Source organism: Zea mays, chromosome 1 (genome assembly GCF_902167145.1).
Source record: "Zea mays cultivar B73 chromosome 1, Zm-B73-REFERENCE-NAM-5.0, whole genome shotgun sequence".
Lineage (NCBI taxonomy): Eukaryota > Viridiplantae > Streptophyta > Magnoliopsida > Poales > Poaceae > Zea > Zea mays.
Window position 1 is genome coordinate 202,560,387 of NC_050096.1, and position 17,297 is coordinate 202,577,683.

Sequence of the window (17,297 nt, forward strand, 5' to 3'; positions counted from 1 at the left end):
GAGAGTGATTTGCTTGTGTTCTTTCGAGCTCTTGCGCTTGGATTGCTTTCTTCGTTCTTGATTCTTTCATTGCGATCAAACTCACTTGTAATTGAGGCAAGAGACACCAAACTTGTGGTGGTCCTTGTGGGAACTTTGTGTTCCAAGTGATTGAGAAGAGAAAGCTCACTCGATCCGTGGGATCGTTTGAGAGAGGGAAGGGTTGAAAGAGACCCGGCCTTTGTGGCCTCCTCAACGGGGAGTAGGTTTGCAAGAACCGAACCTCGGTAAAACAAATCCGCGTGTCACACTCTTCATTTGCTTGGGATTTGTTTTGCGCCCTCTCTCGCGGACTCATTTATATTTCTAACGCTAACCCGACTTGTAGTTGTGTTTATATTTGTAAATTTCAGTTTCGCCCTATTCACCCCCCCCTCTAGGCGACTATCAAGGCCATGTCCCAAATTAGCTTACAAATATTTTGGTCCAAGGTGCTAGAGAAGATTGGATGAGTGGCTTATAAAGTGGAGCTACCACCAGCAGCTCAGATTCACCCTGTGTTCCATGTATCTCAGCTGAAGCCTTTTATTCCTTCATATCATCCAGTTTATGCAGATTTTTCTCAGGTGGCAGACTTGTCTAGTGTGGAGGTGTATCCTATCAAAATTGTGGAGAGAAGATTGGTGCAGAAAGAAAGTTATCCAGTGGTTCAAGTGAAGGTGGCTTGGGCAAATCTTTCAGAAGCTGCTTTGACTTGGGAGGACTTTGAAGTTTTGAAGAAAAGGTTTCCAAATGCCCTTGATTGGGGTCAATCAAGTCTTGGCCCAGGGGAAGATGTTAGCACTATGTGAGTGGTATCCAGTTTATTCAGTTGTGTTGATGCTTCTTGTGCTGTTAGGGAATATTAGTTCTTTGAGTAAGTCGGTTGAAGATTAGTGGATTAGTGAAGGTACTATTGGGCTGGCCCTAGTTAGGCCCAGATTAGGATCTATAAATACCTGTAATCACATTTGAAAAAGGAACAATAACAGAAGAACAGAAATTACCGCCGTACATACCTGGCATTTTCGCTTGGTTGTAGTTGCTCGGTTTGAAACTCACTTGAGTTTATCCAGTCGTGGCTCACGTCAGGGAGGCGACCAATCCCTTGGTCAAGGGTTGTAATGTTAGAATTATAGGCATTTTCCGTATTATTTTAATTCCATAAATTAACATTATGGTGATGACATATAATAAATAATTAACTATAGAAATCGTGATCTTAAATTGATCCATACCAATATGAATCAAGAGAACATAGAGCATGTGAATTATATAAATCATATAAATACGATAAACATGTATACTGACTGAACAGATGAAAATAAACAGATAGAAACACAAACAGCATGACTGTAAAATTAAAACAGACAGATCTATCATATTACAATAAGACAGAACAGATAAGATAAAATCATTCCTACATATGAAGCAGCATAGAAGAATATATGAAACATATATAATATCCAGAACACAAAACAGTAAGTAAATAAAACGATCATACCCTCCGATGCGCTCTGATGATCCAGATCCTTGACCAGCTTCTTTTATCATGTTGGAGATGTTTTGGGCAGTCGCGTAGACGCTCCCCAAAAACCTAATTGCCGATCCCCTGTGCAAGGTCTCGAACGGCACCGGCTTCGGAGGCACCTGCCCTCTCGCCTCTCTGTGCGCGCAGAGTCACGAGATGGAAATACCCTCACTCGGCGGCTGAACTGTGATTCTGAAAGTGTTCTCGCGTGTACCGAATGACAGGGGTGCTCCTCTATTTAACCTCTCGCAGAGGGAAGCTGAAGGAGAAAGGTCGCCGAGTCACGCCAAGAGTCAGCCAGCTCTAGCCGAGTTATGCCATGAGTCGGCCAGCTCTCGCCGAGTCACGCCATGAGTTGGCAGCTGAAGGAGAAGGGTCACTCGGCTGGCTGACGAAGAGACAGGGTCACTCGGCAGACGAATAGACAGAGTCACTCGGCTGACGTACGCGGTTAGTGAGTGCTAAAAATTAACACAACCACACCACGCCCGCTCGCCTGCCTGCCTGCCTGCCTCGCCACGCCACGCCACGCCACGCCCGGCCCGGCCCGGCCGGCGGCGGCGGCGGCGCGCGCGCGCGTGTGGCACGCCCTTGTCCATTTCTTGACTTCTCAAGTTAAGTGGAATAAATCACACCATATAAGTCAAGGCAAAAGACCCTTGGACTTCCAATGTGGTACTATTGGTATTCTCCACCATTACACACCATAGAGTTTATTCAATAAATGGGCCAAGCACATAAAAGATCCAACAATCCCCACCAAACTCTAGGGTTTGTAATGATGAAGTATCAGAATCACAATCCTTTGATATACCAGTGTTTCGATGGAGACTGTTAAGTTGAACATCCATCTAGAATAAGAGTTTCACTCATTCACAACTGAACAATGGACTATGCCTTGAATTGACAGTTTTGTGCGAAATAAGATTCACTCAAATCCTTTGCTGATACTAGGCTGCAAAAGGGTATTCCCGCTGTTTAGAAGCATATAAGTCACACTTCAGTGCCTTTCATGAGTATTTAGGGATTACCCAAGTCCCATAGACTGTGACTAGCAGTCTGACTCATATAGGTGTATTCCTCAGAAGATGTTCTGTAGGACAACATCTCACCTTTAAAAGACTCTTGGAATACATTAAGGTAAAAACCATCCTGCCTTACAGATAGGAAAGATGTGCATCAGAAATGAGTTAAAGAAGGGATCTTTCCTCACAATCTACTCCTAGCTTGTTTCTCCACTCTACTTCACGGGATCTCCGATCACATAGAGCAGGTTACCACTAGAGTAGATCTCACATGGGTCTCATACCCATTTCCCTCGATGCACTTTCTATCACATTGCGTGACAGACCCTTAGTAAATTGATCTGCCAGATTATTTGATGTGTGAACATAATCCACAGTTATAACTCCGGAGTTTTTCAACTTTCTGACAGATTTCAATCTCCTCTTAACATGCCTTGTAGACTTCATGTTATTCCTAGAACTGGTAACCTTTGTAATCACTGTTTGGTTGTCACAGTTCATGGAAATAGCCGGTATCGGTTTTTCAACCACCGGTAAGTCCAATAGGAAATCACGAAGCCACTCGGCCTTAGCCCCAGCAGTGTCTAATGCTGTGAGTTCTGCTTCCATTGTAGACTTCGTTAAGATAGTCTGCTTGCAAGACTTCCAGGAAACAGCGCCACCTCCAAACAGAAACACATATCCGCTTGTGGCATAAAGCTCATCAACATCAGAAATCCAGTTGGCATCACAATAGCCTTCCAGTACTTTTGGGTTTTCGGTATAATGAATATCGTATGTCATAGTACCTTTCAAATACCGCAACACTCTCTCAAGAGCACGCCAGTGATCATCTCCTGGTTTCGACACAAACCGACTTAGCTTACTCACAGCATAAGAGATGTCTGGCCTTGTTGCACTTGCAAGGTACATGAGCGAGCCAATGATCTGGGAGTATGTCAATTGATCCCTTGCTATTCTCCGATTCTTTCTTAATAGCACACTAGGGTCATAAGGTGTTGGAGCAGGATCACAGTCACTAAAACCAAAGCGACTCAATACCTTTTCCACATAATGGGATTGTAACAAAGTTACCCCACCATCAGCTTCTCTAACAAGCTTGATGTTTAGAATGACATCAGCCTCTCCCAAATCTTTCATCTCGAAATTGCTCGATAGAAGATTTTTAACTTCCTCAATCACATTGAGATTTGATCCAAAGATCAAAATGTCATCAACATAAAGGCACAACATAACAGACTCACCCCCACCATACCGATAGTATACACACGTGTCAGATTCATTTACAACAAAGCCAGCTGTTGTAAGAGTATTATCAAATTTTTCATGCCATTGCTTAGGTGCTTGTTTTAGGCCATACAATGATTTTATCAACCTGCACACCTTGTTCTCTTGACCATCCGCAATAAACCCTTCTGGCTGATCCATATAGATCTCCTCATCCAACTCTCCATTTAGGAAAGTTGTCTTAACATCCATCTGATGAATGATAAGACCATAAGAGGCTGCCATGGCTATTAATGTGCGAATTGTAGTCAATCGAGCCACTGGCGAGTAGGTGTCAAAGAAATCTTCACCCTCCTTTTGGGTATATCCTTTGGCCACAAGCCTTGCCTTGTACCTCTCAATTGTACCATCAGGCCTAAGCTTTTTCTTGAAGATCCATTTGCAACCTATAGGTTGACAACCATAAGGACGGTCAACGACCTCCCAAGTTCCATTAGACATAATAGATTCCATCTCACTCCTTACTGCTTCCTTCCATAAGTCAGCATCAGGAGAGGAATATGCCTCACTAATGGTAGTTGGTGTGTCTTCCACAAAGTACACTATGAAGTCATTACCAAAGGATTTTGCAACCCTCTGTCTCTTGCTCTTTCGAGTGACTATAGTGTCATCCTCCTCAGGGATGTGCATGTGAGAATCCTCAGCATGATCTATAGGAATCGACAGTTCGTGCTCATGGGGAATTATAGTCTCATGACTTATATCACTAGGTGTATTCTTCATGGGAAACTCATTCTCAAAAAATGTTGCGTCTCTTGATTCCATGATACTATCAACATACATATCAAGCACATCAGATTTTATAATTAAGAACCTATACCCAGTGCTGTGAAAAGAGTACCCAAGGAATATACAGTCAACAGTTTTAGGCCCAAGTTTACGCTTTTTGTTGATTGGCACATTCACTTTAGCCAAGCAACCCCAAGTGCGCAAATACGAGAGATTTAATCTTCTCTTTTCCCATTCCTCGAATGGTGTGATCTCTTTGTTCTTTGTCGGAACTCTATTCAGGACATGATATGCTGTCAAAATCGCCTCACCCCACCATGCCTTGGATAATCCCGCTGTACTCAACATGGCATTCACCAAATCTGTTAGAGTGCGGTTTTTCCTTTCAGCAATCCCATTGGATTGTGGTGAGAATGGCGGTGTCCTCTCATGAATAATACCATGTTCCACGCAGAACTCATCGAACACATTAGAGAAATATTCTCCACCTCGATCAGACCTTAACCGTTTTATTTTCCTCTCAAGTTGGTTCTCAACTTCAGCTTTATAGGTCTTAAAATAATTGAACGCTTCATCTTTTGTTTTTAAGAGATACACATAACAAAATCTAGTGGAGTCATCTATAAAAGTGAGAAAGTATCTTTTACCACCTTTGGTCAAAATTTCATTCATCTCGCACAGATCAGAATGAACAAGTTCTAGAGGTGCCAAACTCCTCGCCTCAGCAGCCTTGTGAGGCTTGCGAGGTTGTTTTGATTCAACACACACATGGCACTTAGACTTTTTGACCAAGTTAAATTTAGGAATTAAATTTATATTTGCTAACCACATAAGACAGCCAAAGCTTGCATGACAAAAACGTGAATGCCATAAATCTGACTCATCAGAAAAATGAACAGAATTCACCAGTTTATTACACACATCATGCAGTGATAAGCGGAACAAGCCTCCGCAGTCATATCCTTTACCAACAAAAGTACCATGTTTCGACACAACACATTTATTAGACTCAAGAACAACTTTGTATCCATCTCGACATAGCATAGAAGCGCTAACGAGATTCTTCTTGATAGAGGGCACATGTTGCACGCTCTTCAATGGCGCCGTCTTTCCCGAAGTAAACTTCAGAATGACCGTACCAACACCAAGAACATGAGCACGCGACCCATTTCCCATTAACAAGGCGCCAGACCTCCCGACCTGGTAGGAGGAGAACATAGAGGCATCAGCACACACATGAATATTTGCACCACTGTCCATCCACCACTCAGGTGAATTACAAACTGAGAGAACTAATGGTAAAGAATTACCATACCCAGATGTTTCTTCTCCAGTTTCAGTGGTTACAACATTAGCTGATTTCTTGTCCTGTGTGAACTTGCGATCAGGGCACTCTCTTGCCCAATGTTGATCACTGCCACAGACAAAGCATCCTCCCTTTCCCTTGTTATTGTTGTTCTTCTTTTTAAATTGTGCTGTTTGAACAGGTTTATTCGCATTCTCTTGTTTGTTCTGGTTTTTCTTCTTGATAAACTTGCGGAAGTTTCTCTTCTGCACCATATTTGCAGTAGAGGTCTCAACACCTTTTCCACTGTCCTTTGTTCTAGCCCTTTCCTCAACATCAAGAGTACCAATGAGCTCTTCCACATTGAACTCTTGTCTCTTATGTTTGAGAGAGGTAGCAAAGTCCTTCCAAGAAGGTGGCAACTTGGCGATTATACCGCCAGCCACAAACTTGTCAGGCAAAGGACAAGGAAAAAGTTCGAGTTCCTTAGCTAGTGCCTGAAACTCATGAGCCTGTTCCACTACAGATCGGTTCTCAACCATCTTGTAGTCATACAACTGCTCCATGAGATACAGCTCGCTACCAGCGTCAGTAACTCCAAACTTTCCAACAAGAGCATCCCACAGCTCTTTCCCCGTGGGAAGGATGATATAGCTTTTCTGGAATTTTGTGTCAAGTGCGCTAATCACTGCACCTCGAAAGAGGTTGTCTTCAGCCTTAAACTTAGCCTCATCCTCAGGAGGTAAGTTGGCAGGCTTGTCCTCAGCGGTATGAAAACAAGACATTGCAGTTAGCCACAATTCCATCTTAGCCTTCCATATCAAGAAGTTTTTACCATCGAAAAGATCAGGCTTTAGCACAACAACAAAACCTCTGACAGAAAAATGTCTAACATTAGGTTTTTGGATTGTTAGAATTATAGGCATTTTCCGTATTATTTTAATTCCATAAATTAACATTATGATGATGACATATAATAAATAATTAACTATAGAAATCGTGATCTTAAATTGATCCATACCAATATGAATCAAGAGAACATAGAGCATGTGAATTATATAAATCATATAAATATGATAAACATGTATACTGACTGAACAGATGAAAATAAACAGATAGAAACACAAACATCATGACTGTAAAATTAAAACAGACAGATCTATCATATTACAATAAGACAGAACAGATAAGATAAAATCATTCCTACATATGAAGCAGCATAGAAGAATATATGAAACATATATAATATCCAGAACACAAAACAGTAAGTAAATAAAACGATCATACCCTCCGATGCGCTCTGATGATCCAGATCCTTGACCAGCTTCTTTTGTCATGTTGGAGCGGCACCGGCTTCGGAGGCACCTGCCCTATTGCTTCTCTGTGCGCGCAGAGTCACGAGATGGAAATACCCTCACTCGGCGGCTGGACTGCGATTCTGAAAGTGTTCTCGCGTGTACCGAATGACAGGGGTGCTCCTCTATTTAACCTCTCGCAGAGGGAAGCTGAAGGAGAAAGGTCGCCGAGTCGTTATGCCATTAGTCGGCCAGCTCTCGCCGAGTCACGCCATGAGTCGGCAGCTGAAGGAGAAGGGTCACTCGGCTAGCTGATGAAGAGACAGGGTCACTCGGTCGGCGGCGGCGCACGCGCGTGACACGCCCTTGTCCATTTCTTGACTTCTCAAGTTAAGTGGAATAAATCCCACCATATAAGTCAAGGCAAAAGACCCTTGGACTTTCAATGTGGTACTATTGGTATTCTCCACCATTACGCACCATAGAGTTTATTCAATAAATGAGCCAAACCCATAAAAGATCCAACATGTAACACTTTCTTACTTGAGTATGAATCGGTCATGGACCACGGTCCCTCCGTGGCAAAATAAAAAGTACGATTTCTAGCTTTCAATTAGACGGACAATTTCCTAGATCGAGAACTAGATTATCTCTTACACAGATGGATGGAGTACTCATGTTTAATAAGATTTTTCTTTATAAAGAGAGCCTTATTAAAACTCAACAGGTATAAGAGTTTTAAAAATGATCGTCTTCGCTCGCCTTCTCATTCCGCTCTGTAAATGATCCTTTGGCTCTCAAGTTCCAACTGATTGACGATGGGACGTTGGGATAAATTCCAGGAGACAACATTCTAATATAATTAATTACTCGCAATTTAAAGGACAGAGAAAACCATGCTACTTGCTTCGATGTTTATTTTTACAAAAATTAAAAACATAGAGATACAGAAAAATCTGACCACGAGAATTGCTAGACTCTAGCGTCACATGAATTGGGAGTTATTGTAAGTTTTTGGGCCAAGGTGCTAGCGTGGAGAGTGAGTAGAGACAAGCAGCGTGTGTGCTTGGCAAAATAAAAGTTTTACTTTTTCTTTTGCTTCTTAAAAGACTGAGAGGTGCAGTGGATGAAATCTCGGATCTTGACAAATGATTCGGGCCTTTTTGTGTTGCTTTTTCTTTTGCTTCTTTAAAGACTTTGAGAGGTGCGGTGAAGCTTGAGTGCAGTAGGTTTCGAAAGGCACGACTTACACGAAAAAAATGGAGAAAAAGAGAAAACAACAAAAACTGGAGATGCGGGGTATCGATCCCCGTACCTCTCGCATGCTAAGCGAGCGCTCTACCATCTGAGCTACATCCCCTTTTGTTATTATTATAAAATAGTTAATATTTGGTAATAATGAGCTAGACTAAGTTGGACCATGTTAAGAAAAATTCATTAGCCAATTACTTAGCATGTGAAAATCATGCGCACTGGTGTGAGATTTGTAAGAGGTATATAAAGTATCTATGGTCTCATGATATTAGAAAGAGGACATGAAAAATCAAAGGAGTTTATAGTGGAAAAAGGAGGCGGACACAACTGCATCGCCAAATTCATCACACCTGCATGCACAACCCTGAGTTGAGTGAGTTCCACGTCGTGCTCTGTAGCATAGCAGACCCTGTGGTGGTACTACCCGTAACATGTTGTTGGAGATGTCTAAAGTGTTGGACAACAGTGTGCCCTATGCCCCTATGTCTATAGGATCTCGAGCATCTCAACGAAGGAGACAGTCAACTAATCGCTCTACTAGAAGTCTAGTTCAGCCATGATAGTAGGCCCACCATCTTACGAGTGGGACAGATGATAAAGTTGTTGCTTACCAACATCCACGCAAGGTCATATCCCTTGATATTGAAAAGATGTCACTGACACATGGGACCTGCCTGTATCACCGAGAGCGGCAAGTATGCAATTTGCAATGGCACGATAGTAATCGACATTAATTAAAGCAAAAAAATCAATGTTTTTTTAAACAAAAGGGCTAAGAGCCCAAGACAGACGACGTAGCCCAACTGAATGCCCTCCTGCAGCCCAGCCCAACCTGTGCGATCGGGTCGGTCAAGCAACCCATTCGATCGGGTCGCCTTCAGACCTGACCTCTCAAATCAAACCGGGACCGGGTGGCCTCTTGCCCTCTTCCGTTCCGTCTCATTCTCATCCCCGACCCCCGCACCGCAGCGTAAACCCTAGTCCCCGGCGGCGACCTTGCGGCCTCCGCTGCGCTCTGACTGGTAAGCATGATCGCTCCTCCTCTCTTTCCCGCCCCGCTTCCCTAGTCCCTATTTTCTTTTCCACGCTGCAGCGTGCGTCGGTTAGGTTCTTGGGAGGTGGGGGTGTCTCGGGGATTCGTCGTGGCGTGCACCGGCGTCTGCCCCCACCCGCGCCTAGCCGCGAAGGTGAAACCCAGATCCCTGCCTCCCTGGCCGTACACGTGCCCGACCGCCTCTTCCCACCTCGGCGCCGCGGCGGCGGCGGCGCACCTTTTCCTCTGGAACCACCGAGGCACCGTGGAGTTCTTCCTCCTGGGCCTGTAGATGCGCCACCTCTAATCGTTTTTTCCCCTCGTTCGATAAGTTCTTAATCAGCTCGGCGTTTGATCTGCAGGTGCGCGTTTAGACGAGGAGCTGCGGCGGCCAAGACCAATCGACCATGGCTACCCGTATGTTTCGTTTTTATTTCCTTCGTGTCATATTTCTGGGTGCGAGTTTTGTGCCTAGATGATTCGTATGTGTTCGAGTTGGCGGTGCTCTAATCTTTGTTTTAAGGTTGTTATATGGCATGTTAGTGTCATCAACGATTCATGATTAATAGACTCAGTAGCTACCATTTCATGATTTATGCAGCGTATCAGAGGCAAGATATAAATCTTGGGTTCAAAGTTGCACTTGATTAGCTGATATTATTTTTGTATTGGCTAGTCCATGTTTTTGGTTGGAATTTAGTCTTGAATGATAGTGTTGCATCCGGTTTGCTCTATGTTTAAGCCGCTACACACCTGTGAAGGCTTGTGTGTAGTTTCTAGAATCAGTATTTTGACAATATTACAGTCATATTGCAATAGTTGCATGTGCTAGTGTAAGAATTGTTCTGTTCATTTTTTATACATGCTTTGTTCTCTTTTGTTTTTTCATCAATGAAAAAAACATAAAAGATACAGTTTTTTTATTTGTCTAAATATGGGTGGGTTAACCTTTCACCCTGCTGGTCATGGAATATGTGTTTTCAATTACTTATCTGCAACTTGTGGATGCGGACTCTTTCAGGTATCCAGTTTGAGAACAACTGTGAAATTGGTGTTTTCTCCAAGCTGACAAATGCTTACTGTCTGGTAGCGATTGGAGGGTCAGAGAACTTCTACAGGTTAGTCTTACATATTTCTTTGAGACTTGACATTTGGGTCATTGGGCTCCTTTGGTGGAAGTGGATGAAATGCTAACTCTAACAGTGTGTTCTCCTAATGTTGTCCAGTGCCTTTGAGGCTGAGCTTGCAGATGCCATCCCTGTGGTCAAGACCTCTATTGGTGGCACTAGAATAATAGGCCGACTTTGTGTTGGTTAATATCTGAAATTTGGTTTTGCTATTTGGCTTATTCTCTACTTGTTTTCACCTTCCTTTTCACTTTGTTTGCCCAGGAAACAAGAATGGACTTCTATTGCCACATACTACAACCGACCAAGGTAAGCATTTGCTTTATGCTGTGAATGTTTGCTAGATCTGTTATTAATGCTTACACATGGCTGGTTATTTCGAATCTATTAATTTATTACCCAGATGTTTTCACACGCATGCTGTTATTTCCATTTTGTATTGTTCACTTCTGTTCATGTTTTATTTCTCAAGAAATGTTAGTTTTCTATCAACATTCACCTTCAAGATGAGTTAATTACATAAGGATACTAAAAGTAACACTAGGTTTCCCAAACTAAGTATATAAATCACTTAGTATGTCAGATATGCTGCCTCATTTGCCTTTGTTTTTGTAAACACTCAGATTTATATTGTTTACCTGCACTTAGCTAGTTCCATGGAAAACTTTTAGGCCTTTGGTATATCGTACCATTGGGGAGTTATATGGCTCCATCTTGGTAACTGATGCATGGCCATGCTGCTGCTTGCAAATCCGCAATGACTAGATTTCTAGTTTTGTTCTTTTCAAATGTATATCTGTTTGTCTCTACCTTATCTAATTGACAAAGAAAACGGTGAGGATAGTGGTAACTATCCTGTCAACTGGGCTGTATAGGTTATCGTAGGTCCTGGTTTGCCACAAATGATATGTAATTTTTTCCTCCATGTGCTTTGGAACTTTTGTAGAGCTTCAGCATCTGAGGAATTGCTTGCCTGATCAAGTGGTGGTTCAGCGCATTGATGAGAGGTTATCTGCCCTTGGCAATTGCATAGCCTGCAATGACCATGTTGCACTTACGCACCCTGACCTTGACAAGGTAAAATTTACAGGAGACTGAGGAGTTTATTCTGTCGCTAGCCCCTGAAACTCTGCACATCCTCGATTACATCAAGCTAAAATCTTTGTGCTAATGAATTCAACAGGAGACTGAGGAGTTCATTGCAGATGTGCTTGGGGTCGAGGTGTTTAGGCAGACTATTGCTGGAAATATCCTTGTGGGGAGTTACTGCGCCTTCTCTAACAGGGGTGGTTTGGTACGTAAACTGTTAGCTACATTTCCATTCCATATGTTCCCTAAAGCTTGCAAATGTTGTATTTAGTATTTAGTGAACGAATACATTTATGCAGGTTCATCCCCATACATCCGTTGAAGACCTTGACGAGCTCTCCACGCTCCTCCAAGTTCCTCTTGTCGCAGGAACTGTGAACAGAGGAAGCGAGGTCATTGCTGCAGGCATGACAGTGAACGACTGGACTGCCTTTTGTGGCTCGGACACGACAGCCACCGAGCTCTCAGTCATCGAAAGCGTCTTCAAGCTGAGAGAAGGGCAGCCCACTGCGATTGTGGAGGACATGAGGAAGTCTCTGATAGACAGTTACGTGTAACTGGGGGGCCAGCAGATGTGGGTCAGAGTTTGCCTTTGCTAAAAGATGTATTGCAAGCTATAGTCGAATTATCAGTAGCACAACATAACCCTCTGATATGTTCGTGGTTTATCCGTGGTTTCTGAATTGTAGACTTCTGCGTTGAAGCTCGTGCTACTGTTTGTTTTCCATTGTTTGTTCACACCAACAGCTATATGCAGATACATGGCTTCTCAGTGTTACGCCGGCAGATGAATAAGCTTGGGGAAAAAAAGGATGTTATCTTGAAATTGTAGTTATCTATGGCGCAGGGGACATTGGTATAGCAAATGCTTCTCAAAAGTCTCCATGTCTCCATGGAAGGGAACCATCGACCACATTCATCAGAAACAACGAGCTGCCATTAACAAAAGCAGCGCATCTATGGGAACCATCATCCACTAAATCCCGCGTTTCAGAAACTGATCATGACCTTGGTACTTGGTACTTATCTCCTTGGTTTTCTCTGCATTGACCTCATCCTCGTGTAGACGTGTTAGCACAGGACATGTCCCATGAGTGAGATTATTGAAGCTGTTGCAATCTATTGCAGTGCTCAGTGGTAAATGGAGAAAGACAAGAGAGAGACAAATGGCAGGGACAGATTCTTTATTGCAGAGATAGATGTATATATAGTACAATACACAGGGTTTCCAAAGGGTGCGACCTTTAGGCAATAACTGCCACCAGTTGGGACTGATCACATGTAAAACTTTTGTAACACTCTCCCTTGATCAACCCAAATACATTTGATCATCTGCAAGTTGTCATCCAATATTTGATCTCCTCAAAAACCCTGTGAGAAAAATAAGGAGTATACAATATCCTTTGGATAATGAGAATAATCTCACAGAGTTTCCAAAAGAAAATATGCTTGTAATCATCATGTATAAAAACCCCTGTGGGGAAAACCAATGATGAAGCATATAGCTTTGTGGTCGGCTTTTGGAGGATTAGGGTTGAAAAAGACCCGGCCCTTTGTGGGCTCCTCAACGGGGAGTAGGACACCTTTGTGGTGTGGCCGAACCTCGGATTAAATCTTGTGTCTTGTGTTCTTGCTTGTTTTAACTTGAGATATTTTTACCTGCAAGATTGACATAAAGATTTTTTCCGTAGAGTTTATCTAGAAGTAAAATTGCCTTTACATATTCATCTTTTCATCCTCAGTTAGCTATATCTTACTTCTCTCAAGAACTTGCGAAATACTTTTTCGAGTAGATTTTAGTCTAAAGTTTATAAAACAGTTGGATTGGTTCAGAGTGGTTCAACTTGCGCACGTAGCTGTTGAACCGGCATGCACCAGTCGAACTGTGTATTTAACAATCTTTCGAAGTTTGTTATGAAAATTTTCAGATTAGCCTATTCACCCCCCTCTAGGCTACTTTCAAACGGGTTGTAAATAGATCCCCTGTTAAGGGTTCTAAATACTTAATGATCGACGGAGATTGAAATCCCACATAGATCCCCACTTTCCTGTGTGGGCCCATAGCTATTCTCTGAGGTGGTGAGATTGGAATGTATACACAACATCCAAATTTACGCAAATGGGAAATACTTGGAGGATTTCCATGTACCATTTGTATTGGGGATGTTGAATGGTATGCAGTTGGTCGTAATTGTATAAGGTCAGCAGCGTGCAGAACTGCATGACCCCAACACGACGAAGGCAATTTGCAATTCATCAATAATGGCCTTGCTATGAGTTTAATCCTCTTGATTAGTGACTCAGCCAAACCATTCTGGGTGTGGACATACGGTACCGAGTGCTGTACTTGAATCCCCAGCGCCATACAATAATCATTGAATGCCTGAGATTTGAATTCAGCAGCATTGTCCATTCGGATTGAATTAATCCGATGTTCAGGAAAATTTGTCTTTAACTTGATAATTTGAGACATTATCTTAGCAAATGCATGGTTGCGTGTTGATAGTAAACACACATGTGACCATCTAGTAGATGCGTCAATCAGTACCATGAAATACCTGAACGGCCCAGAAGTTGGCATAATTGGCCCACAAATATCTCCTTGAATCCTTTCAAGGAATTTAAGCGGTTCAGCTTTAATTTTGAGATATGATGGTCTCAAAATAAGTTTCCCAGTTGCACATGCGGTGCAAACAAAATCCTGAGATTTGGGAAAACTTGTTGTGGGCAAATTATGACCAATTGAATTGCCTGTAATTTTCCTCATCATCCCTATGCCAGGATGACCAAGTCGATCATGTCAAATCTGGAATGCATCAACATCTTGGAAAATTACCTTATATGCAACATGTGCATTGCTCTTAATATATGTATAGTACAACCCTGACGTGAGTGATGGAATTTTCTCGCATATGCGCTTGCCATATTTATTCGGCTTGGTCAAGAAGAGAAACTCTTCTTGATTTTCATCATGGGTTTCAATATGAAATCCATTTTGCCGGATATCTCTAAAACTTAGGAGGGTACGTGTAGAATCAGGATACAATAATGCATCCTCGATCACAATTTCAGTACCCATGGGGAGGGTAATAGTTGCTCGACCAGAGCCAGCTATCACAGCATCGCGTCCGGCGATGGTCAAAACTTTCTCATCTCTTTTCTTAAGAGTCTGAAAGTATTTGATCTCCCTAAGTATAGAGTTTGTGGTACAACTGTCCACAAGGCATAATTCTTCTTCCGTCGAGTTGTCATCATTATGCATCTATACATAAATAAAAATTCTGAATAAGAATTTTGTGATGCAACTTAGTACTATACATAACATGATATTAAATATCATAATGTCGAAACAATATTACAATAATGGTATGGCGACTCATCCAATGAGTTCGCACTACTCACAGGACCCAACACTAGTCTGTAGAGTATGTTACATCTCAAAACATGAGATTGTATACCTCTACTTATTACAACAACATTATAAAGACAGTATAGAACAACCACACAAGCCACAGTGATCATGATCAAATCTCCAAGCATGAGAGATTTATGCCAAATCTCCAAATGGATCCTTTGACATATACTCAATGATCATATCATCAGATTCATCTTCTTGTAGAAGTGGAGGCTTGTTGTCAACCACATTGAGGTGCTCTTTAGCAAGAGTGTTCTTCAGATCACCAGAAGCCAGTGAAGAACTTCCAACCTCAATTGGTGCTTCAGTAGAATTGAAATGAGCCTCAAAACCAGGCTTATTTGACTTTGGCTTATTTAGGGATTGCTGATACAAAAGAACAAGGTGCTTAGGGCAAGTGCAATCCCTAGCAAAATGGCCCTCAGTACCACATTTAAGGCAAGCTCTATTGCCCTTAGATGGTAGAGGCTTGCCATTTCCTTTACCTTTACCTTTCTTATGGAATTTGTTCTTATTGAATTTGCGAGGTCCAGGAGGATTCTTGAAGTTTTTCTTGAATCCTTTCTTATTCTCAGTCTTATGCACATTGAAATGTACCTCAGGCAGAGGGGCAGACCCTGGAGGGCGCTGCTGAGCATTCTTTAGAAGAAGCTCATGATGCTTTTCTGCTTGGGTCAATGTGTGCATAAGTTGAGAATATCTCTGGAAATTACTAGAGCGATACTGCTGATGCAATATCCTGTCCTCTGGAAGCATGGTAGATAGAGTCTTCTCTATCTTGTCTGCTTCAGAGGGCTATGAAGAACATGGTTATATTCTGCAACAGATTTAAAATCTTGCAGTCGAAGGTGGTTCCACTCATGGTTGGCTGACGGCCATATGAGCTCCTTCTGCTGTTCATAGCGCTCTTTGAGAGCTTTCCACAAGTTGTGAGGGCATCTCTCCATAAGGTACTCTTGCTTAAGGTCCTTATGGATGTAAAGCCTCAAAAGGAAAAGTGTTGTGTTCTTTTTAACCTCATTCACTGGATCAGTACCAGTGATGGGTGCTGCAATGGCATCAATGATCCCACGAGAAGCAAAAGTTATTTCAATATCTGAAGCCCAAGTTGGGTAGTTATGCCCATCAAGGGCGAGTTCCTCGAACTCTTTGGTTGACATGTTCCTACAGTCATTACCATGGACATCCATTAATTTACGCATAAATTAATAGTCACAATGGTGATGTTGTAAGCTCAATATGCAAAAATTCTTAAAATTACATATGTAACGAGTTTCTTGAAGGTTCCAAACCTTCCCATTGAATAAATACTTTGAATTTTAGTAAGCATAGTATAGATAATCCTCAAATTAATGAGGTAGATCTAGTAGTGGGCAAGAAACTTGCTGCCTAAAAGCACGGTCTCTGGGCTGATAAGTTCACGGATGAAAAAACCGCAGCCAATGCTTAGGTCTCCACTACCCATGCTCTACTAATTATCAAAGTAAAATTCACTAACTCTTACATTTGATATGAGTTGTCTGAAGGTTCCAAACCTTCCAATTGAATAAATACTTTGAATTTTAGTAAGCATAGTATAGATAATCCTCAAATTAATGAGGTAGATCTAGTAGTGGGCAAGAAACTTGCTGCCTAAAAGCACGGTCTCTGGGCTGATAAGTTCACGGATGAACAAACCGCAACCAATGCTTAGGTCTCCACTACCCATGCTCTACTAATTATCAAAGTAAAATTCACTAACTCTTACATGTGATATGAGTTGTCTGAAGGTTCCAAACCTTCCAATTGAATAAATACTTTGAATTTTAGTGAGCATAGTATAGATAATCCTCAAATTAATGAGGTAGATCTAGTAGTGGGCAAGAAACTTGCTGCCTAAAAGCACGGTCTTTGGGCTGATAAGTTCACGGATGAACAAACCACAGCCAATGCTTAGGTCTCCACTACCCATGCTCTACTAATTATCAAAGTGAAATTCAATAACTCCATATCATGTTATTTTGGATAGCACGTATAGGTAATCATCCCGAGGGATGTAGACCTCATAGAGATAGGCATTCCAAATGCTGCCACAAGCACGGTCTCTGGGCTACTAAATTCTATAAAAGAATTTAGTGCAGCCAATGCTTAGGACTCTATCTCCCTACGCTCTTGATCCAAAATAATGTAATTTCATTTTTGCATGAGTTTTATTAAGTCTGAACTTAAT

The 17,297-nt window shown here is 42.1% G+C and overlaps 1 protein-coding gene and 1 non-coding gene across 2 annotated transcripts; one reads left to right on the forward strand and one right to left on the reverse strand.

The window, feature by feature from the left end:
- Positions 1-8,457: 8,457 nt before the first annotated feature.
- TRNAA-AGC (transfer RNA alanine (anticodon AGC)) lies at positions 8,458-8,530 on the reverse strand. The gene has a single exon. It is a non-coding gene; the product is annotated as a tRNA-Ala (tRNA).
- A 787-nt stretch (positions 8,531-9,317) lies between these two features.
- LOC100282567 (eukaryotic translation initiation factor 6) lies at positions 9,318-12,400 on the forward strand. The gene is given in 8 exon segments (NM_001155475.2): positions 9,318-9,446; positions 9,820-9,874; positions 10,479-10,575; positions 10,684-10,769; positions 10,849-10,893; positions 11,531-11,661; positions 11,768-11,878; positions 11,973-12,400. Coding segments are annotated over 7 exon segments (738 nt in total). The 5' UTR covers positions 9,318-9,446; positions 9,820-9,864; the 3' UTR covers positions 12,231-12,400.
- Positions 12,401-17,297: the final 4,897 nt, after the last annotated feature.